The 26,514-nt window shown below is 32.6% G+C and overlaps 1 protein-coding gene across 2 annotated transcripts; it reads left to right on the forward strand.

Annotated features, from left to right (window-relative positions):
* The first annotated feature begins 2,302 nt into the window (after positions 1 to 2,302).
* Positions 2,303 to 20,722, forward strand: LOC143251097 (uncharacterized). Of its 2 annotated transcripts, none has more exons than XM_076502462.1 (4): positions 2,303 to 2,597; positions 13,050 to 13,191; positions 17,931 to 18,064; positions 18,687 to 20,722. In XM_076502462.1, the coding sequence occupies exons 1-4, from the start codon at positions 2,510 to 2,512 to the stop codon at positions 19,097 to 19,099; spliced, it is 777 nt and encodes a 258-aa protein (XP_076358577.1). In that variant the 5' UTR covers positions 2,303 to 2,509; the 3' UTR covers positions 19,100 to 20,722. The 2 variants fall into 2 exon arrangements, with proteins under 2 accessions (XP_076358577.1, XP_076358579.1); XM_076502464.1 differs by having other exon boundaries at positions 2,319 to 2,597; positions 18,032 to 18,064.
* Positions 20,723 to 26,514: the final 5,792 nt, after the last annotated feature.

The following is a 26,514-nucleotide window of genomic DNA, read 5'->3' on the forward strand; positions in this document are numbered from 1 at the left end:
CATATACCAAAGTAGGCTAATTACCCCATATATATATATATATTTATTGGGTTGAGGAATAATTCGTGAGCGTTTTTTCAAGTTAAAAAATATATTCATAAATGAAACGCTTTCGCAAAATATTTCATGTCATTTGGTAGATAATTTTTTGCTCTAATAGATGGTGTGTTTGATTTTCATATGTCTTTAATTTTTGCTTTCATTTTCAGCTCATTAAATGGAATGTCAAGTGGACAAAATCGAGTATTTTCGACACCATCTGCTTTTCGCATTTAATTTCTTGCAATTTCGTTTAAAACAATGCATACTATATACCTAGGTATTACATGAAATAAAGTATCATAATAAATGTTTTGGGTGTAATGTGTTCATGCATTGAAGTATTGTATAGTCTTGCATGTAATGCTTGAATGAAATTATTTATGGCCACGCGCGTAAGGCGCGCGACTCGTAATCCGAGGGTCGCGGGTTCGCGCCCGCGTCGCGCCAAATATGCTCGCCCTCCCAGCCGTGGGGGCGTTATACTGTGACGGTCAATCCCACTTTTCGTTGGTAAAAGAGTAGCCCAAGAGTTGGCGGTGGGTGGTGATGACTAGCTGCCTTCCCTCTAGTCTTACACTGCTAAATTAGGGACGACTAGCACAGATAGCCCTCGAGTAGCTTTGTGCGAAATTCCAAAACAAAACAAATGAAATTATTTAAAAACGCTCACGAATTATTCCTCAACCTAATATATGTACATGCTTATAGATTAAATCTGAGTTTATTTTTATTTTGAACTCTTGTTTACCTTCTTGCATATTAGATAACATCTTTGTATAAACAAGTCGCAAATCTTTGTAAAATAGTGAATTCCGCATTTATTTTGTTATGGTTTTGCTTACAGTCCATTTATTATTCCTTCTATCTTTTAGTTCAACTATGAACTTTTAATTATATTAAATCGCTAAAGGACCAGCATCGCCAGGTGGGTTAAGGCGTCTGGCTCGTAACCTGAGAGTCGCGGGTTCGAATCCCCGTCACACCAAACATGCTCGTCCTTTCAGATGTGGGGGTGTTAAAATGTGAGTCAATTTCAATATTCGTTGATAAAAGAGTAGCCCAAGAGTTGGCGTTGGGTGATGAAGACTAGCTGCCTTCCCTCTAGTCTTACACTGCTAAATTAGAGACGCCTAGCGCAGGTAGCCCTTGAGTAGCTTTGCGCGAAATTCAAAACAAACAATTAAATCGCTAACACACCTTACATCTAGACCACGTTGGTTTTCAATATCTATGTATTATGAAACTAATACAGCTCCCCTAACAGTGACGTATAAATATTATTTTCGTGAAATATTATGTAGACGTATGGAAATAGCTAGTCACATGAGATGTAGTCTCGTGGTCTAATCACTAAATAAAAATCTTTTTATGATATTAAACTAGTTAGTTCATGAGGTATAGATAGCATAATTGCTCGAAACTGTTATTGACTTTGAGAAGTGGCTCAATTTTGGTGCATTATGTTGTTTTTTCGGAACTAGGTTTGTCTTGTGTTTTTTAAACTCTAATTTCCTTTCTGTGTTGAAATGAAGGACTTTGAGTTTCGTGTTGTATTATTTATTAAGATTTGAAGTTGCTTAAAAGTTTATTTTGGATTTCTATTATATTTTAACAAATTGTTTTTGTTTTTTTTTACCTTGGTTGTAATTGCATGTGTTTCTGTCCGTCCAACTTAAAAAAGATACGTAAAATTTACTTTAATTAATCCTTCAACAAAAACTGTAATTCTGTCATTATTTGTGTCAATACTCAAACATTTATTCCTAATAATTAAAATAAAATACAGTCAGAGCAATGTATAAAATAAGATAATAGTACGACGAAAGAGAATGCATTAAAATTTCGCAAAATATATGTTCGTACATTATAATACATACTAGTTTGTCAGAATAAAAGCACGGTTGTATACTTTTTATTCTTTTTGGTGAAACTGGTTAAGACCCTCTGTTTTTTAAAAAATTCTTCAACTCTGAGAGAAATGGGTAAAATCATGTACTCTTATTGAAAAAAAAAGCAATACAATAACAGATATCACCTAAAATTTAGTTGCTAAAAAGTGCAAAATTAAATTAATGTTGTAGCTAAGAAAAAGGTACTGGAACTTAGAACAGAGACAATAATCTAAAAACTTAAATTATTTAGGTTTTCTCCATATTCTTAAAAGTGTGCTTGCAATTTTTACAATCACAATAATATTTATTGCTCATGTAGTTTCTAAACTTTTATATTTTTAAAATATTATTTTTAGACAGTAATATTGCACGCAGAGAATCCTAGTAGTAGTTTGAGTAATTACTTCAGCGATTTCAATAATATCTTTAGTTAAAGTTGTAATTTAAAATAGTGATAGAGAGAATTGATAACACGTTCAGAGTATATAATTCGAACTGTTATTAATGTACAATTTTTTTATATTTAGTAAATATTTTGAATTTTACGATTTTCATCTAATATAAGAACGAAACTGATGGCTTTCTTTTTTAAAACCGACAACCAATCTTCAATGTTGCCCCTATTAATATTAGTTCTACTAAATTCTTTGGCATTTCGTACAGGTAATAGTATTAGTAATACACTTGAACTTAAACTCAACTGATAATTTCTTTATAATTATCACTCTACTAGTAATAATAATTAATTAACTATTCATAAGGAAAGTATAACCTTATATTGTTTACCCTTATAATGTTTACATTTTTATAATACTATGTATATAGTGATACCAAGTGTTATTTACTGCTTATGTCTGTATTGAAAAATGTGTTAAAAAAAACAACTTGAGTCTAGCAGGTATAATCTTTGTTTGGTCATTAGATAGGTAGTTTTAAGGAACCAAAAAGTATGCCAGTGTTTTTTGTTTTTTTTTATAAATTACTTATAAAATAGCATGATCACAATAACATATCACATGAGGAAACTCTTGACCATAAAAGAATCACACCAAAAACTAAACCATTAAATATAGTATAACCTGCACTTACACTAAGAACTTAAAAAGTTCTAAACGTTATTGTAACTTAGCACTTGCCAGATTCATGTTAATTGTGTAAGGACCAAAAATAACATTTAAAAGGCTTTTTTTTTGCTTTTAGATAGCTTTAAATTGATAACAAAAAATGCAAGTTCAAGGTGACATAATGAGGCCATTTGATCTATCAACTAAATAATGGTCATCTCTTGTGTGAGGAAACAAAAAATCAAAACTGAAACTAAATGAAGTGAAACATTAGGTAGATATATTTGTTTTAAAAAAAATTTAAATACAAATTAATGACTTACACCAAAGTTTTTAACTAGTTAAAAAAGTTGTAAGAAATATTCAAAGTGGATCAGTAGCAATTTTGTTGAAGAACATGAACATTAAATTTCCTAAGTTTAAGGTTATTGTCTTCAGTATTTTAGAGCATTACTAATGCTGATTCTAATTTCAAAAGTAACACAGGTCAAATCAAGTTAAAACTAAAAGGAAAAAATAATCTTTCCCCTTTAGCAGGGGTTACTAACCTTCACACGTATTGTTCTCCATCATCTTCATTCATTGCAAGTTCCACAGCCTCTTTTGTATTCATGTATTCTGTAATTCCTTGTTTCCAATGTTTTACTGGCCTTCCTCATTTTTTCTTGCTGGCTACTGGAAGTTCTACTGTTCTTCTTATTGCTTGTTCTTTTGTCCACATGACTGAGCCACTTCAACCTCACTTCTCTTACCTTTTCCTCTATTCCATAAACTCCTGTCAGTTCCATGATTTTATTTACACAAAAATATTAACAGTGAACCATTTTACAATAGTGAACTTATCACAGTATGCACTAAACTGGACATTTTAATAAGAGTTCTGAAGGATATCAGGGTATTGATATGTGATCCTCTTCGTAACATTTTTGTAAGTCTGTGAATAGTGGACAAGTTCCAAAAAAAATTGGAATTTGGTTATGTTACTCCTCTTTCCAAGGGAGATGATAAACATTGTCCCAGGAATTATAAGTCAAATTTTAACATCCATAGTTGTAAAAAAGTCTGAACAAAGATATTTTGTGGAATCATTTAACAAAGTCTCAAATGTTTTGGTAATCAACATGGTTACCTATATGGAGGGGAATATCTTCCCTTACCAATTATTTATATTCTTTTAAGAGGTTACTGTTTGTCAGAGTGCTGTAAGGATATGAGGTTTGTGTGTCTGGATCTTCAGAAAGAATTTGAGAAAGTGCCACATAAAAGATTAATTAAAATATTGTTTTATAAGTTGGTTAATTGAATAGAGAAAGGGATAGATAGAAGAAAGTAGAGGATTGTTATAAATGGAGCTGAGTGAAGCTAGATTAATGTTCCAAGTGAAATATCCGTGGACTATGACCTAGTTTTGCTCTTTTAGATTTACATCATAATACAGATGAAGGAATTGTGAGTAAATTGCTCAGATTTGTTAATAATATTAACATCTTGGATATCACTTGCTACGAAGAGGATACTACAGCTTTTGATTATTTGGAAAGTTGGGTGAATAAATGACAAGTGACTCACAATTATAATAAATACAAGATAATGCATGTAAGATACCACAATTTGAGTAATTTCTGTTGAAATAAACTTAACGTTAAGGTAGGAAAGGACCTTCATGTTCCACTTGATCAGTCTCAAGCCATCAAACCAATGTTCTGTTTTAATGATTGTGAAAATAGCATTTTATTTACAGAAACACTGAATATAAGTCTAATAAGTTATAATTTCATTTAATAAGTTAATGTTAGGCCACATTTGGTCCTTAGAAAAGACATTGAATTGTTTGAAAGAATTTAAAGAAGGGCTACTATGATAATATCTGTATTAACAATAATAATATCTGTATTAACAATAATAATATCTGTATCAACAATGATATTATCTGTATCAACAATGATAATATCTGTATCAACAATAATATTATCTGTATCAACAATGATAATATCTGAAGACAGGTTGTGTGTATTAACAATGATAATATCTGTATTAACAATGATAATATCTGAGGACAGGTTGTGTGTATTAACAATGATAATATCTGAGGACAGGTTGTGTGTATTAACAATGATAACATCTGAGGACAGGTTGTGTGTATTAACAATGATAATATCTGAGGACAGGTTGTGTGTATTAACAATAATAATATCTGTATTAACAATGATAATATATGAAGACAGGTTGTGTGTATTAACAATGATAATATCTGTATTAACAATTATAATATCTGAAGACAGGTTGTGTGTATTAACAATAATACTATCTGTATTAACAATGATAATATCTGTATTAACAATAATAATATCTGAAGACAGGTTGTGTGTATTAACAATGATAATATCTGTATTAACAATGATAATATCTGAAGACAGGTTGTGTGTATTAACAATGATAATATCTGTATTAACAATGATAATATCTGAGGACAGGTTGTGTGTATTAACAATGATAATATCTGAGGACAGGTTGTGTGTATTAACAATGATAACATCTGAGGACAGGTTGTGTGTATTAACAATGATAATATCTGAGGACAGGTTGTGTGTATTAACAATGATAATATCTGAGGACAGGTTGTGTGTATTAACAATGATAACATCTGAGGACAGGTTGTGTGTATTAACAATGATAATATCTGAGGACAGGTTGTGTGTATTAACAATGATAATATCTGTATTAACAATGATAATATCTGAGGACAGGTTGTGTGTATTAACAATGATAATATCTGAGGACAGGTTGTGTGTATTAACAATGATAACATCTGAGGACAGGTTGTGTGTATTAACAATGATAATATCTGAGGACAGGTTGTGTGTATTAACAATGATAACATCTGAGGACAGGTTGTGTGTATTAACAATGATAATATCTGAGGACAGGTTGTGTGTATTAACAATGATAATATCTGAGGACAGGTTGTGTGTATTAACAATGATAACATCTGAGGACAGGTTGTGTGTATTAACAATGATAATATCTGAGGACAGGTTGTGTGTATTAACAATGATAATATCTGTATTAACAATGATAATATCTGAGGACAGGTTGTGTGTATTAACAATGATAATATCTGAGGACAGGTTGTGTGTATTAACAATGATAACATCTGAGGACAGGTTGTGTGTATTAACAATGATAATATCTGAGGACAGGTTGTGTGTATTAACAATGATAACATCTGAGGACAGGTTGTGTGTATTAACAATGATAACATCTGAGGACAGGTTGTGTGTATTAACAATGATAATATCTGAGGACAGGTTGTGTGTATTAACAATAATAATATCTGTATTAACAATGATAATATATGAAGACAGGTTGTGTGTATTAACAATGATAATATCTGTATTAACAATTATAATATCTGAAGACAGGTTGTGTGTATTAACAATGATAATATCTGTATTAACAATTATAATATCTGAAGACAGGTTGTTTGTATTAACAATGATAATATCTGTATTAACAATGATAATATCTGAAGACAGGTTGTGTGTATTAACAATGATACTATCTGTATTAACAATGATAATATCTGTATTAACAATGATAATATCTGAAGACAGGTTGTGTGTATTAACAATAATAATATCTGTATTAACAATGATAATATATGAAGACAGGTTGTGTGTATTAACAATGATACTATCTGTATTAACAATGATAATATCTGTATTAACAATGACAATATCTGAAGACAGGTTGTGTGTATTAACAATGATAATATCTGAGGACAGGTTGTGTGTATTAACAATAATAATATCTGTATTAACAATTATAATATCTGAAGACAGGTTGTGTGTATTAACAATAATACTATCTGTATTAACAATGATAATATCTGAAGACAGGTTGTGTGTATTAACAATAATAATATCTGTATTAACAATTATAATATCTGAAGACAGGTTGTGTGTATTAACAATATTACTATCTGTATTAACAATGATAATATCTGAAGACAGGTTGTGTGTATTAACAATGATACTATCTGTATTAACAATGATAATATCTGAAGACAGGTTGTGTGTATTAACAATGATAATATCTGAGGACAGGTTGTGTGTATTAACAATGATAATATCTGTATTAACAATGATAATATCTGAGGACAGGTTGTGTGTATTAACAATAATAATATCTGTATTAACAATTATAATATCTGAAGACAGGTTGTGTGTATTAACAATAATACTATCTGTATTAACAATTATAATATCTGAAGACAGGTTGTGTGTATTAACAATAATACTATCTGTATTAACAATGATAATATCTGAAGACAGGTTGTGTGCATTAACAATGATACTATCTGTATTAACAATGATAATATCTGAAGACAGGTTGTGTGTATTAACAATGATAATATCTGAGGACAGGTTGTGTGTATTAACAATAATAATATCTGTATTAACAATGATAATATATGAAGACAGGTTGTGTGTATTAACAATGATAATATCTGTATTAACAATTATAATATCTGAAGACAGGTTGTGTGTATTAACAATAATACTATCTGTATTAACAATGATAATATCTGTATTAACAATGATAATATCTGAAGACAGGTTGTGTGTATTAACAATGATAATATCTGAGGACGTGTGTGTATTAACAATGATAATATCTAAGGACAGGTTGTGTGTATTAACAATGATAACATCTGAGGACAGGTTGTGTGTATTAACAATGATAACATCTGAAGACAGGTTGTGTGTATTAACAATCATAATATCTGTATTAACAATGATAATATCTGTATTAACAATGATAATATCTGAAGACAGGTTGTGTGTATTAACAATGATAATATCTGAGGACAGGTTGTGTGTATTAACAATAATAATATCTGTATTAACAATGATAATATATGAAGACAGGTTGTGTGTATTAACAATGATAATATCTGTATTAACAATTATAATATCTGAAGACAGGTTGTGTGTATTAACAATAATACTATCTGTATTAACAATGATAATATCTGTATTAACAATGATAATATCTGAAGACAGGTTGTGTGTATTAACAATGATAATATCTGAGGACGTGTGTGTATTAACAATGATAATATCTAAGGACAGGTTGTGTGTATTAACAATGATAACATCTGAGGACAGGTTGTGTGTATTAACAATGATAACATCTGAAGACAGGTTGTGTGTATTAACAATCATAATATCTGTATTAACAATGATAATATCTGTATTAACAATGATAATATCTGTATTAACAATGATAATATCTGAGGACAGGTTGTGTGTATTAACAATAATAATATCTGTATTAACAATTATAATATCTGAAGACAGGTTGTGTGTATTAACAATAATACTATCTGTATTAACAATGATAATATCTGTATTAACAATGATAATATCTGAAGACAGGTTGTGTGCATTAACAATGATACTATCTGTATTAACAATGATAATATTTGTATTAACAATGATAATATCTGAAGACAGGTTGTGTGTATTAACAATGATAATATCTGAGGACAGGTTGTGTGTATTAACAATAATAATATCTGTATTAACAATGATAATATATGAAGACAGGTTGTGTGTATTAACAATGATAATATCTGTATTAACAATTATAATATCTGAAGACAGGTTGTGTGTATTAACAATAATACTATCTGTATTAACAATGATAATATCTGTATTAACAATGATAATATCTGAAGACAGGTTGTGTGTATTAACAATGATAATATCTGAGGACGTGTGTGTATTAACAATGATAATATCTAAGGACAGGTTGTGTGTATTAACAATGATAACATCTGAGGACAGGTTGTGTGTATTAACAATGATAACATCTGAAGACAGGTTGTGTGTATTAACAATCATAATATCTGTATTAACAATGATAATATCTGTATTAACAATGATAATATCTGAAGACAGGTTGTGTGTATTAACAATAATAATATCTGTATTAACAATGATAACATCTGAAGACAGGTTGTGTGTATTAACAATGATAATATCTGAGGACAGGTTGTGTGTATTAACAATGATAAAGTCTGAGGACAGGTTGTGTGTATTAACAATGATAATATCTGAGGACAGGTTGTGTGTATTAATAATAATATCTGTATTAACAATGATAATATCTGAGGACAGGTTGTGTGTATTAACAATGATAACATCTGAGGACAGGTTGTGTATATTAACAATGATAATATCTGAGGACAGGTTGTGTGTATTAACAATGATAACATCTGAGGACAGGTTGTGTGTATTAACAATGATAATATCTGAGGACAGGTTGTGTGTATTAACAATGATAACATCTGAGGACAGGTTGTGTGTATTAACAATGATAATATCTGAGGACAGGTTGTGTGTATTAACAATGATAACATCTGAGGACAGGTTGTGTGTATTAACAATGATAATATCTGAAGACAGGTTGTGGGTATTAACAATGATAACATCTGAGGACAGGTTGTGTGTATTAACAATGATAATGTCTGAGGACAGGTTGTGTGTATTAACAATGATAATATCTGAGGACAGGTTGTGTGTATTAACAATGATAACATCTGAGGACAGGTTGTGTGTATTAACAATGATAATATCTGAGGACAGGTTGTGTGTATTAACAATGATAACATCTGAGGGCAGGTTGTGTGTATTAACAATGATAATATCTGAGGACAGGTTGTGTGTATTAACAATGATAACATCTGAGGACAGGTTGTGTGTATTAACAATGATAATATCTGAGGACGTGTGTGTATTAACAATGATAATATCTAAGGACAGGTTGTGTGTATTAACAATGATAACATCTGAGGACAGGTTGTGTGTATTAACAATGATAACATCTGAAGACAGGTTGTGTGTATTAACAATCATAATATCTGTATTAACAATGATAATATCTGTATTAACAATGATAATATCTGAAGACAGGTTGTGTGTATTAACAATAATAATATCTGTATTAACAATGATAACATCTGAAGACAGGTTGTGTGTATTAACAATGATAATATCTGAGGACAGGTTGTGTGTATTAATAATAATATCTGTATTAACAATGATAATATCTGAGGACAGGTTGTGTGTATTAACAATGATAATATCTGAGGACAGGTTGTGTGTATTAACAATGATAACATCTGAGGACAGGTTGTGTATATTAACAATGATAATATCTGAGGACAGGTTGTGTGTATTAACAATGATAACATCTGAGGACAGGTTGTGTGTATTAACAATGATAATATCTGAGGACAGGTTGTGTGTATTAACAATGATAACATCTGAGGACAGGTTGTGTGTATTAACAATGATAATATCTGAGGACAGGTTGTGTGTATTAACAATGATAACATCTGAGGACAGGTTGTGTGTATTAACAATGATAATATCTGAAGACAGGTTGTGGGTATTAACAATGATAACATCTGAGGACAGGTTGTGTGTATTAACAATGATAATGTCTGAGGACAGGTTGTGTGTATTAACAATGATAATATCTGAGGACAGGTTGTGTGTATTAACAATGATAACATCTGAGGACAGGTTGTGTGTATTAACAATGATAATATCTGAGGACAGGTTGTGTGTATTAACAATGATAACATCTGAGGGCAGGTTGTGTGTATTAACAATGATAATATCTGAGGACAGGTTGTGTGTATTAACAATGATAACATCTGAGGACAGGTTGTGTGTATTAACAATGATAATGTCTGAGGACAGGTTGTGTGTATTAACAATGATAATATCTGAGGACAGGTTGTGTGTATTAACAATAACATCTGAGGACAGGTTAGAGGGTAAAAGTCTTTTTTTTCTAAATTTTTGATTAAAATTTCTGGAATAGGTTTTATTGAAAAAAAAAAGCTAGAAGATATTGATTGAGGTGTTGAAATTGTTAAAGGAATTTATAGTGTGTGTGCATCATCTTTTATGTACTCAGTGGTGAGATTTGTATGACTAGGAACACAAATATAAATTTTGACAGGGTAGGAGGCATCTTCAGCTAAGACAGTTTTATTTTCCTAACAGGGTGGTTGGCTTTTGAAATGAATTGCCTTCAGATGTAGTGGATGCATTACATTTAAGTGTGTGTATGGAAAGGCTTCATAAATATTTCAATGCTAAAGAGTGGCTTTGAGTTTTTTGGTTTTAAGTTTAGTGCATGGAAAACCCTATTTGGACAGACAGACAGATCCACTGTTATTGTTAAATTATAACATTAGGTGCTATGCTGTTGCATTTCTAATGTTTTCACTTCAATTGATCATTGATAGAAATATTGTTCAAACTTAACAGTTTTGAATGTCAGAATTTAGGAACCTGTGGAGTCCCTTTAGGGACATGTTTAGGGTTTGTTCATAATGTACACTAAATACTAAATTACATACCAATATAATATGTGCACCAAGTAATAAATTATTCAAATCAGTTTATTATATTCTGCATATGAAGTAATAATATTATGTACACAAATAACTAATTCTAATTTGTGTGCATGAACTAATACCATATGCTGTCCTTGTTTATAGTAATCCATACACAGTATCTTAGTGAGAAATCGTATACAGATAAAGCAATTTCTCTTCAGTCTACACATTTCTCCAATATTTTCCCATATATTGTTTCCTGTCTCAGCTTCTGCTAATGAAGTGGGAAAATGTTTGCTTCCTCAGTACCCAATCACTAGAGCTGTCAGTGTATGGAGTTTCTCTTCTTGTCATTATAAACCTGCTAGTTTGAGGCCAGATGGACGTATACATCAGTCAACCTGATAGAGTAGTGCAAGCCATCCCAAACACTAAGAAACAGACAATTTGAGTAGCTCTAACTAGTCTCGTGGGGCTTCATTTTTCCTCGGGTTGTATGTCTACTACGATTAATCCATGTAACTACATCTTATTAGTGGTCCTCACAGGTATTTTTTTCTATGCTGTACAGCTTGACATATTATCCTAGTCACAGTTTAGAGGGTCTGCTGATCCTCTTGGATATATAGGGTACTTCAGAAGCCTTCGCATTCCATCTAACATTGTAACACTTTAACAGCAAGTCGAAACTTGTTTTCTGGAAAACGTTCTTAAGAGCATTCTGTGCTTGAGGTGGATCTCACACAAAGTGTTTCTTTTCCTAAGTACTCTTTCCATGAGTTTTCTCTTTTTCCCTCTATAGTGTGCAAAACAACTAACCTTAATTTCTTTGTTTTATTTCCTCCACTATCTTCCCAGCATGAGATTCTAGCTACTTGTTCTGTGGAGAGATAAATACTGTAATTTAACATTTTCAATACCTGACAACTGAAAAAGTAATTCAAACAGATACCAAGCTCTCCGTAGAATAAACCACTATATCCATTATTTATTTGTCTCGTCATGACTGATCTTTTGGTACACACAAGCATGTTCTTCCATCTTCAAATGCACTGAAAGACAGAAAAGTGTTTTATGTGAATAAAACACCAATAAAGTTCAGATACCAAGAACATTTGAATTAGTTACAGTATAGTATTTATGGAAAAAGACTTCTCAAAATTTAAAATGCCACCTGGACTGTGCACTGACATGTAAACTGCAACGAGATACCTCTAGCACATGATGAACAGATAAAAAATGAAATCCTCTTATTATTTGTCGTGAAAAATGTATTTAATGTTTAATATGTGTTTCTAAATATTTAGTAATTGTTTTCTAAATGGATACACATTTTTCTAGAAACATCTGTTCTATTTATTACTTGAGTAAGTGAATAAAATTAAAATATGAAAGATAATGTTTATAGACACTTTAATATTTTCTACAAGTACATTTTAGTACCATTCACATTTTAAAAATTGACTCTCATAAACAGGTTTTTGTATTAATTAATTATTTATTTTTTAATTATATCTTGTTTTAATATGAAAATTTACTAATTAAATTGGTTTTTTTACAAAAAAAATATAAATTTTGAAATAATTACAAATACATGTGAGTATACATGTTTTCTTACCTTTTATGTAGTGAATGGAAAGATTTGTGGCACTGGACTCAACAGCCTAATTTGCCCTAAACATGAGTTTGCAGAAGCATCATATTGTTGTGGAGAACCGGGTTCAGAATACTGTTGCAATGCACATGAATATTTCGAATATAGTACTTCTGAGTAAGTTCGTACTGATTGTTGTGGGAAAAAAAATTCATGTTAGCAATATCTTCTCAATATTGATTGTGTTGGTATTTTGTTAACTGGAATGGTAAAAAAACAAGCTGCCTCCAAAAAAAAAACAGCTAAAGTAGGTTAGTTTATCAGTACCAATTCAACCTCAGACTGTGCTTCTTAATTGTTGATTAGGGTTCACTGGTGAGCCAAAAAAAAGGCTTAAGATTAAATGAAAATATTGTTTTAAATGTTGCAATAGATCAGAAGTACAATACAACTATATAATACCTTGAGAGTGTTAATTATATATTAATGAAAATTTTAGTAAATTACTCTAGAGTTAACACTGAATTTATTGTTTAAATTGCAGTATACTTTGTATTTAAAACATAAGGATGGTTAAAAGATGAATATCAGTTGATTTGCTGTAAAAGAAACAGGATTATGACAATCAGTGATGTCGATAAAACCCACTTGTAGAGAAATATATATGCAAAAACGGCTTGTTTGGGTTGAGAAAATATTTTACATAGAAGAGCGAACAACTTTGTAAAAGTTGTTTTGGTTTTTATTATAGATTTTTTATAATTTATGCAGATTTTTAAAATAATTTTTTTTCTATCGGGTGAGGATTTTTTTAAAACATCGGAAGGAAAAAACACTTAAATTATTATTTTGTTAGCCATGATGACCGAAGAAGGTCGAAACGTTGTTCGCTCTTCTATGAAAAATATTTTCTCAACCCAAACGAGCCGTTTTTGCATATATAGGATTATGACAACATTACCTGCAATGTACACCACAGTATGCATTATGTGTCATCCATTGTCACATGTATGAACCCAACAGCAACTAGAAACAATACTGTCTTACATGCCATGCTTCTATAATTTTCTGTGGTGTCTGTTAATAAAAAGGTTGAGAATAGCCAATCTAAGGTTAATCAATTAAAACATTGCTTAACTTGTAACCTTTCTTCTTATGTGAACGTTTTTTCAGAGCATGTGTTTGATCGCATCTCACACTTTTTAAATGAGCGAACTATTTAAAACCTATAAAAACTGTGTTCTTTATCTATTCTAAAAATAGACCAATAAACCTTGGAAAACCTTTACATTTGAAACCTTTATTTTAAAATATTAACAATGCTGCAAAATCTGTTACTGTAATCATGATATTAATGTAATTATCCAATGTAAATTTATTACAGAATACTGATTAATTCATAGTAGACCTGCAAATTTAAACTTTGTAAAAGTTGTTTTGGTTTTTATTATAGATTTTTTATAATTTATGCAGATTTTTAAAATAATTTTTTTTCTATCGGGTGAGGATTTTTTACAACATCAGAAGGAAAAAACACTTAAATTATTATTTTGTTAGCCATAATGAACATTTTTTATTATTTTGTTAACAAGAATACAAACAAGCTGAAAACAAAAGTGAAGAATGATTGTGAAATTAATATGTAGCCTCATTCATCCTGATTTTATTTGTGTGAAATCTGTCTTTGTCTCAAAACTGTGTTGTGGTCTTTCTTTTATGTACTGCATCTGGAACATTTCATTTCAATGACCAGCAGTAACCAGCCATCATGTTAATGTTCTACCTTCCCTGATATCTCTTCTCCATTTTCCTGGAGTCTTGATGAAACCTTTCCCCTTGTTCTTTGCTAACAGCTCTGAGATTGTCAAGGAAATAGTCAATATGTGAGTGTAAGAAATGGACTGTCAAGCTTATATTACAACCCACCTCTTTGAATGTATCAAGCATGTTACTGACAATATTTTTGTAATTTGGATCTTTATTGTTTCCCGAACATTTACCAATAACATCTTTAAAGGTAGTTCAAGCTTCTTTTATTAACTTTTCTCATTCTCCCTTTGAACTTTTCATCCAAATCAGTTTCCTCATCTGAAGACCAACAAAAATCCCTTCTTTAAGTTTCACTTCTAAAAGAGCTGGGAATTTCCCACATAGATACTTGAAACAGTCGCCATCTTTGTCTGAGGTCTTTGCAAACTGCTTCAACAAGCCCACTTTTATGTAAAGTGGAGGTAATAGGACTTTCTTTGTGCCAACCGAACTTTCACATTCACTGTTTTCTAGTCCTAATATTATGCTGACTCTTGTGGCCATTGCTTCTTGATCCAGTGCTAATGTCATGCTCTGCTATCCCATTCCCACAAAGAAATATGGAAACTTTGCACAACCAGATTGTTCACCCAACAACATGCAAAGGACTTTTAAGTCTCCACCATGGTTTTTGTATTTGACATTATTAATAAGATGTTTGAGATTTTTTGTGTTTCCTGAACTGAATGAGCAGGAGGAAGAGATGAATGTACATGTTACTATTGTTAAGAAGAACAGCTTTTGGACTTTGGAGGAATCAGTGAACAAATGCCACTCACTTAGTTCACAGACTGACATTCTAGCATTGGATTAATTCAGCAATATTGCAATAAGCCAGTGAACCTTATTCAAAAAAAATATTATGTTTACTCTTTCTTATGATTTCTGTACCACTAAAATCTCCTGAAGTCTGGATCCCAGACTCTCTGAAGAACTGTTTGGAAGACCCAAATTTCTCACTAAACCATTAAGTTATCATGGATATCGGTTTCCAGGGTCTGGGTTTTGGATTTAGACCTGAACCAATCAACATAAGTTATCAGACATGTATTACAGGTATGCATGTTCCCTTACTCAGTTATACTGTTGTTCACTTTACTCATGTTGTGGATCACAGTGGTGATACTTGTAGAAAAATGTGGTTCTTCCTCTTGTACTATACCTCAATGATTTTCAAATACTGATAATGTTTTTGCACTGGGATAGCTTCTGTCAGATTGGTTTTGAGTGGGAGCATTTACTTTACAGGGACATCATCATCTGGATGTCCCCAAGTTAGTCAAGCAGCTTAACATATTGCTATCATACCTCGCTCACAGACTGGTAATGTTCTCTTTCCTACTCCTATCAGGTAGCATTGTTTTGGATTGTAGTTGACTTGCCACCAGTATGATTTTCTTTCCTACCTGCACATGGATGTCAATTCTGATGACTTGTTTTGGGTTATAGTTGGCTTATCGATGGTATGATCCTCATCCTACTGCCTCGTAGGTGTCGGTTCTCATCATCTGGGGTTTTGTTGCAGTTGATTTACTGTGTATGGTCCATTACAGCTTAGATACTCTACACATAGGGGCACATTCATGTAATCTGTTGGATTTAGATTCAGTTATTGTGTGTCTATATTGTTCTTTTCCTTTACCATGTCCTCTGTACATTTTCTGCCCATGTCTGCATCACCTTCTTCAACAGTAGACAAAAGTGGTGAAGGTATATAATAATACTGTATCAGAAGACATAATTTTCCTCCACTGAAAATATTTTTCCAATAGTAACTTATCTCTTGTCACACTTCCCACCCTTCCTCACTGAAAATCAGTACTTCAATTTTCTGCCAAAACATGCAGTGATAATTATTAGATAATTAAATAGAGGGAGTCATGTGCATCAGGAGGGTGTGTTGTACTCTTATTGGTGGAGAGTTGTCACACGATGATTTAAATATGAGATGCAGTTTAATCATGTTAAACATGGGGTATGTGGGAACTTAGGCTTGTGGCATGCAAAAATAAGTTTACACATAGAGGGCTGTGCTAAACATGAATAGCTATTTATGTAAGAGAAGGTATATACCTATCAGAAATAACTTTTCAGTAGAGGAAAATTATAACTTTATAGTAGACAAAATAATTAAAAATGAATATTTACAACCCTACATATATATGGAAACAAGCTTTTCCTGGACAATTCATTCCAGAAAGCTAGTTAGGAATGCAGTTAAGAAGTGCCCTTAAAATTGTTGAGCATTGAAAAAAAATACATGTTAAATTATATTAAATGAAATGTATCTTGTAAAGACAAAAGTGAAGATTACAGCATACAAAGTAGCTTATAGTGGAGATGAAAAATTATACACTGGAGAAACAGATCAACATTCACCAATTTTGAAAAACATGAAAGCTGCACGTGAAGGAAACAGTATTTTAACCCTGAATTCATTTCACATGTAATCATTAGTAACATCATTTTCACTGTAAATAAAGCTACATTAATAGTCTAAATAACAGTGTACCCATTTTGTTGTATTTCATCACTTGTATGAGCTATGTTTATGTACAGCAATATGTTTTTCTTTCTCTGTTGAAAATGTGACAGTAATTTTTATTTTATTGTAAGTTACAACTTGTGAAACTTAATCAGTAAATAAACTCAAAATCTGACAGTAATTTTGCTGGTTTCACTTATTCTTCCATATGATCATGGTTTTTAAAACTTAGGCTATTTTATACAGATTAAGATAATTACTTATTGAATTCCTGGATAAACCATAAAGGTTCAGAAATAATTAGTTTCTGAATTGAAAACAAAAAAAAATAATTGCCCTTTACTTCTGAATATAAATACAAATTGTCAATATATATTACAAACATCTAGATATCAAATTTCTCCACTGTGCATTGTTTTACTGAGCTTCTGTTTTCTTTCTATAGACCACTTACAGTCTAGAGAACAAGGCAGATGGCAATGGTATATTTACATAAATAGATGGAGATTACTTTTTTTAAAAAGTATAAAACAATTCATTATTCTAACTATTATTATGCAAGTTTGAGTTATGTATCAACTTACTGAGAGTTTTTATCCATCTGTTTTATTTACCGTTACAGCAGTAACATGGGCTTGATTTTGGGATTGTTAGTTTCTTCAATTATCATAGTTGTTGTTGGTATTTTCTTATGTTGCTTCTGTTGTGGCTGCTGCCTCCTAGCAAAACGTCGACAGCAGGGAAGAGTTTTATATGGTAAGTATTGTTAATTTAGTAGTAACTGTAGACAAATGTAGCAATGTTCGAAAATAGCAAACAGAAACTGTGCTTAAAATTAGTCAAAGATAAAGATCATTTTGTTGCTTGAAAATGTTGTGTTGTTCTCTTGTTTTCTTTTATCTTATGGCTAAGGTGTTGAATTTTGTGTTCCATTTTGCTGCAGGTAAATGGCTGATATCATGGTGAATATTTTAATTTGAAAGTCATTTAGTTTCTATAAATATTCAGACTGCTAAATTTTAGTTTTATCCTGTTCTTTATGAAATTGTCATTGATAAAACATTAGTTTATCTTAAAGTCAGATTAATAATAATGAATGTTGTATCAATATAACAAGCATGTCTTGGTAACAAGTCTGTAGAACAAAATGCAAACTTTGAATTAAAATTATTATTTTGTTAATTGTAAAATGACAAAATGACGTACTTCTATCTTTACTTTAATGTGTTTAATGTTCTAATTAAAGTGATTGTTAACTCCAACAGTGTTTTGAGTTGTGTACTTTTCTTATATGAAATGAAAATTATTTATTTTAACATTTACCCTTCATTTTTCACTATCAAACACTAATAACTTTATTACATTCTAATTTTTGTAGGCCCACAGTCCTCCACATTTATATCTAATACCACTTCAGCTGTCACATATGGCCCACAACCAGGAAGTCAACCACCAACAACCAGTGGCTTTTCTCCTTACCCACCACCGTTTGGTGGTGATAACCAGTATCTGGCACAACCTGTTGCCTATCCACAATACCCAACACCTTCTAGTGGCTTCCCACTTCCAACTGGTGGTCTTCCTCCATACCATCTTCCTTCTAGTGGTCCTCCACAATATCCAGCTTCCTCTGGTGGCTATACACAGAATAATCCACCAAGTAGTGGGCAACAAGGTGATTTGAGTTACAACCCATCAGTAGTTGGGATGAACCCTCCTCCTTACCCTGGAATCAGTCAGCCTGCTTACAACCCTACTTACATGGCTAATAACCATAATGAAAAGGCATAAATTTGATATGTAAATATAAAGTATTGAGTTTAACGTAACCTGGTGATCATTTTCTTGTGATGAGAAAAACATTAATTTTGTTAGAACATAATTCATAAGAAGAAAAATCCTTTTTCTATGTTTAATTTTCTTACTTCAGTAACAAACATCCTTGTATTTGACACTCATAAGGAATCTCATTTATGAAGTATCTCCAAGATTTGTTCTCTTTCATATCAAACACCTTTAATGCTTTAATATTTGTTAGGCAAAAAAAAATATTTAAATCCACTAAAATTAACATTATGTGATCTAATTTTACTAGTAAAAATATTTTGTGAGATAACATGCAGCTAAGCTGAGGTAACTGAATCTAATTAGAAATAAGACATTATTTTAGGGTATTTAAAAAACAGCTGATTTAATTAATATTAATGGGACTTTAAAGTAGCATGAAATACATTATTAATAAGTATAAAAAATAAAGTTAACTGTGATTTAAAACATCAGACACTTTTCTGGTGAGATATTTTAATTTAAATTTTTTTTAAATTATCTGACATTAGGCCAAAGAAAAAATGTGTATTCTGGTTTCTTCACAAAAAAAACAAGTGCGTATGAAAGTAGGACATACAAATGTTTTTAGTTTAAGTGTCAGTGTTATTCTTTTGCCCTATAATAGAGCAAAAATAAAGATTTTAAAGTTAATAATAAAAGTTAGAAATGGTTGTGAGACCAATTTCAAGGAAAATTAAATATTTTGTTTACACACACTTTTGTAGGTTTAATTCATTCTTGTTTTGTGAAGTGATACAAGTGTAAGGAATCGAACCGGGTTGTTAATGTTAAAAATATATTACAGATTTACAGTTTGATTAGTAATATTAAAAAAAGACATTTCTTTTGTGATTGTTTCTGGATGACTTGTGAAAAGGTCTTGATGTTAAGAAAGTAGTGTAATGTCTTGTAGCAACAACGTAATGTGTATATATATATAAAACAAATGCATAGGCTTTGTTCTTATATTTGAAATTCTCTTTATTTTGAAAGAAGATATAATTCATGCAATACCTGAAGATGTACTTTTATATTGTGACTCTTAAAAATATTCTGTTTTCTATGACCTTTTTGTTTATATAAAATTCCTGATTGGCTGGTGCAACCTCTTTGAAATGTTTGACAATAATTTAAATCGTTCTTGAGTACAATAATGCAGCTGATAAATATTTATTTTATATGAAAATATTGTATCACTTATCTGTTCATTCACTGTTGAAAAAATATTAAGCATAAGTACTTTGTTTATATTTAAAAGATGAATATTAAATGAGTTTGGATATCTTAAAAACTGTATTTAGATACTTAAAGAAGAACAGAGTTCAGTCACCAAGATAGTTCTTGTGTGTAGTTTTGTTTCCTTTAGATAAAATATTTTTTTAGTTGCTCATTTTGGTTTTACAATGTAAATGATTGTGTGTGAAATATCAAGTGTGATATTATGTTAATTCTAAAAGTAACTTATTGTACTTCTTATACAAACATTTTCATTAAAACAGAACAGGTTGATAATCTATAAATCCTTAATTTTTGTGAAAGAACCAAAAATAGTGGCTGTAATAAAACTGTAACTTGACGTTTTATAAATGTATTGGTTTGAATGTTTATCCACATAAGTCGTCTCAGCATAGTTTTGGCCAGTTTGTTGAAAGTATAAATTGTGATGTGGGTCTTTTTTTGTATTCAACTGATACACATGTGAAAATAACATTAATGAAATATAGGCTTTTGATCCCTAACTAGAAGTCAAAATTGTTATTCTAAATTCATCAAATTGAGCAATAATAGCAGCATATAACTGTAACGTATTTGATATATTTCAGTTTTTTAGACATGAATTACAGTTATCTTCTGAAATTATTTACCCTCATTAGTGACTAAACTGGGTAATCTGATTATCCCACTATTTTTAATAATAGCAATTCCAATTTTCAATAGCATTTGTAAATTGTGTATTAAATATGATAAGATGTCGGTGGTAGGATGTAAAACTTCATGAAAGTTCTGGCAAAAGGAAAAAAATTGAAAGGTAAATATGCCCCCCTTTTCTTGGTCATGGAACCACTGAATGTTTATTTCTGACACAATAAAATTCTGTGGATGTGAAAGCTAGCACCATGAATTGAAGTTTGCTATGACTCCCTTGGTGCGGATTCCTGTATGTAGTGAATGGTCCTCACAGAGAAGGTTCTGTGTTTTCAGTTAACCTCCTTTGAAACTTGAACGTCCATCCACCTGTTTTACGTGTGTGACTACGTGTGAAGGGGCGAGAAGATCTTGGTTATTGAGGGGTCTAACTCCAACACACCACTTTGATTTTGAATTCCTGTAGGTGGGTGGTCCCTCCTCCCCAGGATTAGTCGGCTTGGCCTGTTGAGCTAGGGTCAACCAAGTACCAGTCTTGGGCCTCCTCAAATGGTATGTGGGCATTATGTCTAATGCTGGTGTTTGGATATAGCACTCATGAAACCCTGCTGGTGTTACGTTGTAGTGGACTCCATGGTGGGTGGGGTCAGTGGGCACAGATCATTGGTAAACAACCATGTCTTGAAGACTCTGGACAACAGTCCCCACCTTCTTCTACACTTGTAGTACACCTAGTTTTCTCATACTACATTCTTGGTCAGACAAACCTTTAGAGCAAATGTCTCCCTTTTTATTCAGAAGGGGCTTGCTGGCTCTCCTTAGTCAACCAAGAAGTAATTTTATGGGGACGTCTTGGAGGAAATATGTACCCAAAAACACACTTAACTTCTCTTTAAATCGAAAGCCAGTGGGCATAAATCCATTTCGGTTTATTCCCCATGGTACTAGAATTCCTCATGAGTTATTTTTGAGAGGGATTTGAATAACATCCCAAAGTCAGAAATCTTCGCTTGTTTCTCCACCCAAGAAATTTCTGCACTCTCCACTCACAAAGATGGAATTATACTGACTATTATATGTTCTAATTTTGACGTTTACACCACCACAAGCACCTGCTACTATCTAGATGGATTATCTGAACTGAAGGTACAGCCATATATTCTCAACCCTCTGAGATATTTTCAGTGTTAGTGGTTGAGTCACATGAAGGCATCATGTCATGGTTCTTTGACATTTGCTTGTTACTGTGGCAAAGACCATGATGCTTACAAGTGCAAACTGGACCCTCACTGTGTTAATTGTAGTGTCTCTCACCTCTCTTACTTTTGTTCTTGCCCTGGGCGGGTGGAGGAGAAAGAGACACAGGATTTGAAAAATGATTCACAATGTTTCTTACACTGAGGCTCGGAAGTTATTGTCCTCGTCTCTATATCAGACATATGCAGTTGCACTACGTTTCGCTGCTACAGTGGGAGTGTAGACACATCTCTCTCTGCATCTAACAGAGTCATACTCAAAACACATACAGTCCTTTGCTTTCTTTAGATAAGCAATTTGACAAGTCAACCTCTAGTTCTGTCTCTATTCCCACCATTCCTTCCAATGATTGCCCAGGTTCTCTACCCAGTTGTCCACCACCTGAATAAATATGACTACTTTCATAAATTGGAACTGTCGAGGAATCCATTCTAATTTGGATAACCTTAAGGCCTTGATTGATTCCTATCATCCTGTGTGTGTCTTTCCTTACAGGAAACTTTTTGGCAGTTTTCTTTATACTAGAATGACAGGTTGTGTGAAGGGTGGCACTGATAGTTCACCAGCACGTGTTCATTCTATCTTTGCAGCTCAGTACACCCTTGGAGGCCGTCACCATCCACGTTTCCTTGGGTCGTACCATCGCTGTGCTCTCTAGAGGAAATACCTGTACTCAGTCACACTTTGAGGCTCATGTTGAACAGTTTTGTCTCCCTTTTTAATCATGGGCACAATCCTCCCTGGGGTGGCACTGCTATTAATGGGGATGGGTCATTCTATAGAGTGTGTGCTCTCAGATCACAACCTTTCTCTCTCCAGTACTGGTTCTTATACTTATTTTCACACTTAGTCTTTTACTGGTATTGTTCTCTCTTTCTGCTTCCCTTGAAAACTGTCCCTATCTGCTATTTAGCAAAACCACAGCCAAGGGAATGGACTTGGAGAAATCATTCATCAACCCTCCCTTTTCTAAGAGGGTTGACAGTAACCCATGGCAGTTGTCATTTTCCTATCATTTTGAGAGAAACTGATTTTCACCATTTCTTTCTGTAAAACTGTTTATATGCACTTTTGCTGTCAACGGGGGTATACACCCTGATCCAGAGCTCCATCTCAGTGGTGTTGTTTATCCTGTGACCCCTGAGGCAAAGTTTTTGGAGCTTATCTCTGACAGTCAGCTGACTGCATGTCAAGTGTAATATGGCACTGAACATTCTATGTGTTCTCTCTTCCTTTTGGGGAGTGGATCGATATTATATGCTCAAGTCCTGTTCTGTCTTCAACCGTTTCAAATTGAACTATGGGTCTCTGGTTCTGCCAGGACCTAGGTCTTGAAGATGCTCGACCCCATTCGTCATCTGAGGCTTTCTGCATTTCTGTGGTTCAGAATTTATACACTGTGTACCACGAACTTCATCTCTACCATTTGCAACCTTCTTTGCTGTATGCCATTAAAACTTCGTTCTTTACCACAGCGCCCCACCTGACGTTGTGTCTTCCTTTCTCAGCAAGCTATGCTCTTTTGTAATAAATAGTCTGCCATTCTTTCTTTTGGCCTTCGTATCCAGTCGCAGCTGGCTGAATTGGGTGTGTCATTGGATGACGTTGGTGTCTTCAATTATAACTTCATCCCGCTATAGATTATTACCATCCTCATCTGCGACCTTTCTTTCAGTCATCTGAGGAAGGCAGATGGATACACCCTATAACGGGAATGGAAGGATGGTTCAAAATCAGGTGACTGTGTGAGATCTGTCATGGTTCGTCGTGACTCGGTGGTTTTTACAGTATCCCCTCTACAGTTTCAGTATTCACTGTCGAGTTGTATATCATTTCTCTTGCCCTGGATCACATAGAAGCTATACAGAACACAGATTGTACTAGTTAAACCAACTCTCTTAGCTCTGTATTAATGCTGGCATCTCTTACCGTTAGTTCTCGTCGGTATTCAAAACCAACTGGCCCAGTTTTCTCTTTCCTTTATTCGTATCTACTTTTTCTCGATATCTGGCCACGTCCGTATTCGCCAGAACGAGTTCGCTGGTGCCGTCAAAGTCGTACCTTTCCCAAATATGGCCTACGGCTCAGTATTGAAGGCTCAACTTCGCGACATGACAGTTAGAGTGAGCAACGTCGTAACAAGGTTTTCCATATCAAACCTTCTGTTATTTTTTGGCCGTCTTGTTTCCGTAAAGATAGTAGGAAGTTGCCCTAACTTGGTCACACATTGGTTACAGTTTGTTTATATAATTCATCGTTTTATTTTATCTGGGACTGATCCACCAACATGTGGTCTTTGTGACACTCGAGTCACAATCGCTTACGTTTTGCTATCGTGCCGTTTTTTTACGGGTTTACCTCTGACATTGGACAGAGTGTCATTAGTAATGGTGAGACTGGCCAACTTGCTTCGGGTTTTTTAACTTTTTGCCATTAGCCATTTTAATTATATTTAGCCCTTTTATTCGAATTGTCGACATTATTTCTTTGTATTTATTTTTTACATGTAATACTGCTTTTACCGATTGGTTTGGTGTAGGTAGCCTAGTTGTTTTGTGCCAGTAAAAGCCAAACAACAACCGCTGTGGAAGAAGCTGTGATTAGGTAAATTAAAACATAATTACAGATATTTTTCTGCCTGACATGTGGCGAAACGATGCAACTCGAATAACCATCTGTGTTGATATTCCAATTTTTGTTGAAGATATGAATATTAAATCAATGAACGTATATTTAATTTACTGCATATATTATTGAGGTATTTTTAAAATAAGTTCGTTAGGCTTCAATAGAGGGCGCCTTAGTCCTTGATAAAACTTTGCTATTACGAAAAGATGTCCGCTTTTATACAGAAAAAATATTTTAACTTCAAATTCACAGAATGAGACGAGATTTTCTTTCTTATAAATGAAAATACGTATCGGGAGAAACTCGTAACATGAGAAGTTCCTTGGACTGTAGAATATAATACATTTACGACATGTATGATCCAGTTTTATTGAGAAATCAGTATGACAATATCAGAAAAAATATTTTTCTCTGTAATCTGGTTCGAACCCTCGTCACACCAGATATGCTTGCCCTTTCAGCTGTGGAGGCGTTATAATGTTTCCATGAATCCCATTATTCGTTTGTAAAAGAGTTTGCGGTGGGTGATGATGACTAGTTGCCTTCCCTCTGGTCTTACATTGTTAAATTAGATAGTTCTCATGTAGCTATTTTTATTTAGTTGTCATTTATTAACAAACTTGAAATACTTAAATAATTATCAATGTTTTTAGATGTAATTTGCTCTCAAATAACCAAATTACTAGAAGTTGTCAATAACGTATAAATTAAAAAGGGTGAAAATATTTTTAAAAATTGCTAGAATTCTTGTTTTAGTTTAATTATAATTGTTTGTTTGTTTTTGAATTTCGCACAAAGCTACTCAAGGGCTACTTGTGCCAGCCGTCCCTAATTTAGCAGTGTAAGACAAGAGGGAAGGCAGCTAGTCATCACCACCCACCGCCAACTCTTGGGCTACTCTTTTACCAACGAATAGTGGGATTGACCGTCACATTATAACGCCCCCACGGCTAAAAGGGGCGAGCATGTTTGGCGCGACGGGGATGCAAACCCGCGACCCTCGAATTACGAGTCGCACGCCTTAACACCCTTGGCCATGCCGTCCGATTATAATAGAATCCGATGTTATTTCTGATTTGCTATTCTTAAAATTGTGCCAAATTAGAAATTACAAAACAATGTTTACGTATTTCCTGGGCTTAAATTTTAATTATGTAATTTTACGTGGAAACCGTATCTAAAATAAAACGGTGACATCGAATGAAAACATGATAGGAAAAAAATTCAGTTATAGCGGTCAGCATCAAAGATGTATCTTAACAAAAACATGAAGTCCTCAATGAAAATCTAGAGAATAACATATCATAGCAATTCACAAAAACACGAAGTCCTTAATGAAAATGTAGATGATAATATATCATACTAATTCACAAGAACATGAAGTCCTTGTTTTAGTCCTAAAGTACCTTTACATTTTATGGAAACATTTTTCGTGACCTTAACAGATGTTTGGACACCTTGTAATGACCAAGTAAAAGTTACTCAAACCAAAATTAAATCAATGTAAGGGAACACCTTTATACCTATACTAATTAATAACCTAACTTCAACGCTCCCTACAATCCTGTATCCATTTATTCTCTCGTCCTGAGACATACGTTTTCGAACAATCAGTTGCAAACTCTCTT

Source organism: Tachypleus tridentatus, chromosome 5, assembly GCF_004210375.1.
Source record: "Tachypleus tridentatus isolate NWPU-2018 chromosome 5, ASM421037v1, whole genome shotgun sequence".
NCBI classification, from domain to species: Eukaryota; Metazoa; Arthropoda; class Merostomata; order Xiphosura; family Limulidae; genus Tachypleus; species Tachypleus tridentatus.

Coding starts and splice junctions, on each gene's coding strand:
- LOC143251097 (XM_076502462.1), top strand. CDS start 2,510: ATGGCTTTCTTTTTTAAAACCGACAACCAATCTTCAATGTTGCCCCTA. Junction 13,192..17,930: donor TTCGAATATAGTACTTCTGA/GTAAGTTCGTAC, acceptor TTACCGTTACAG/CAGTAACATGGGCTTGATTT. Junction 18,065..18,686: donor GCAGGGAAGAGTTTTATATG/GTAAGTATTGTT, acceptor TAATTTTTGTAG/GCCCACAGTCCTCCACATTT.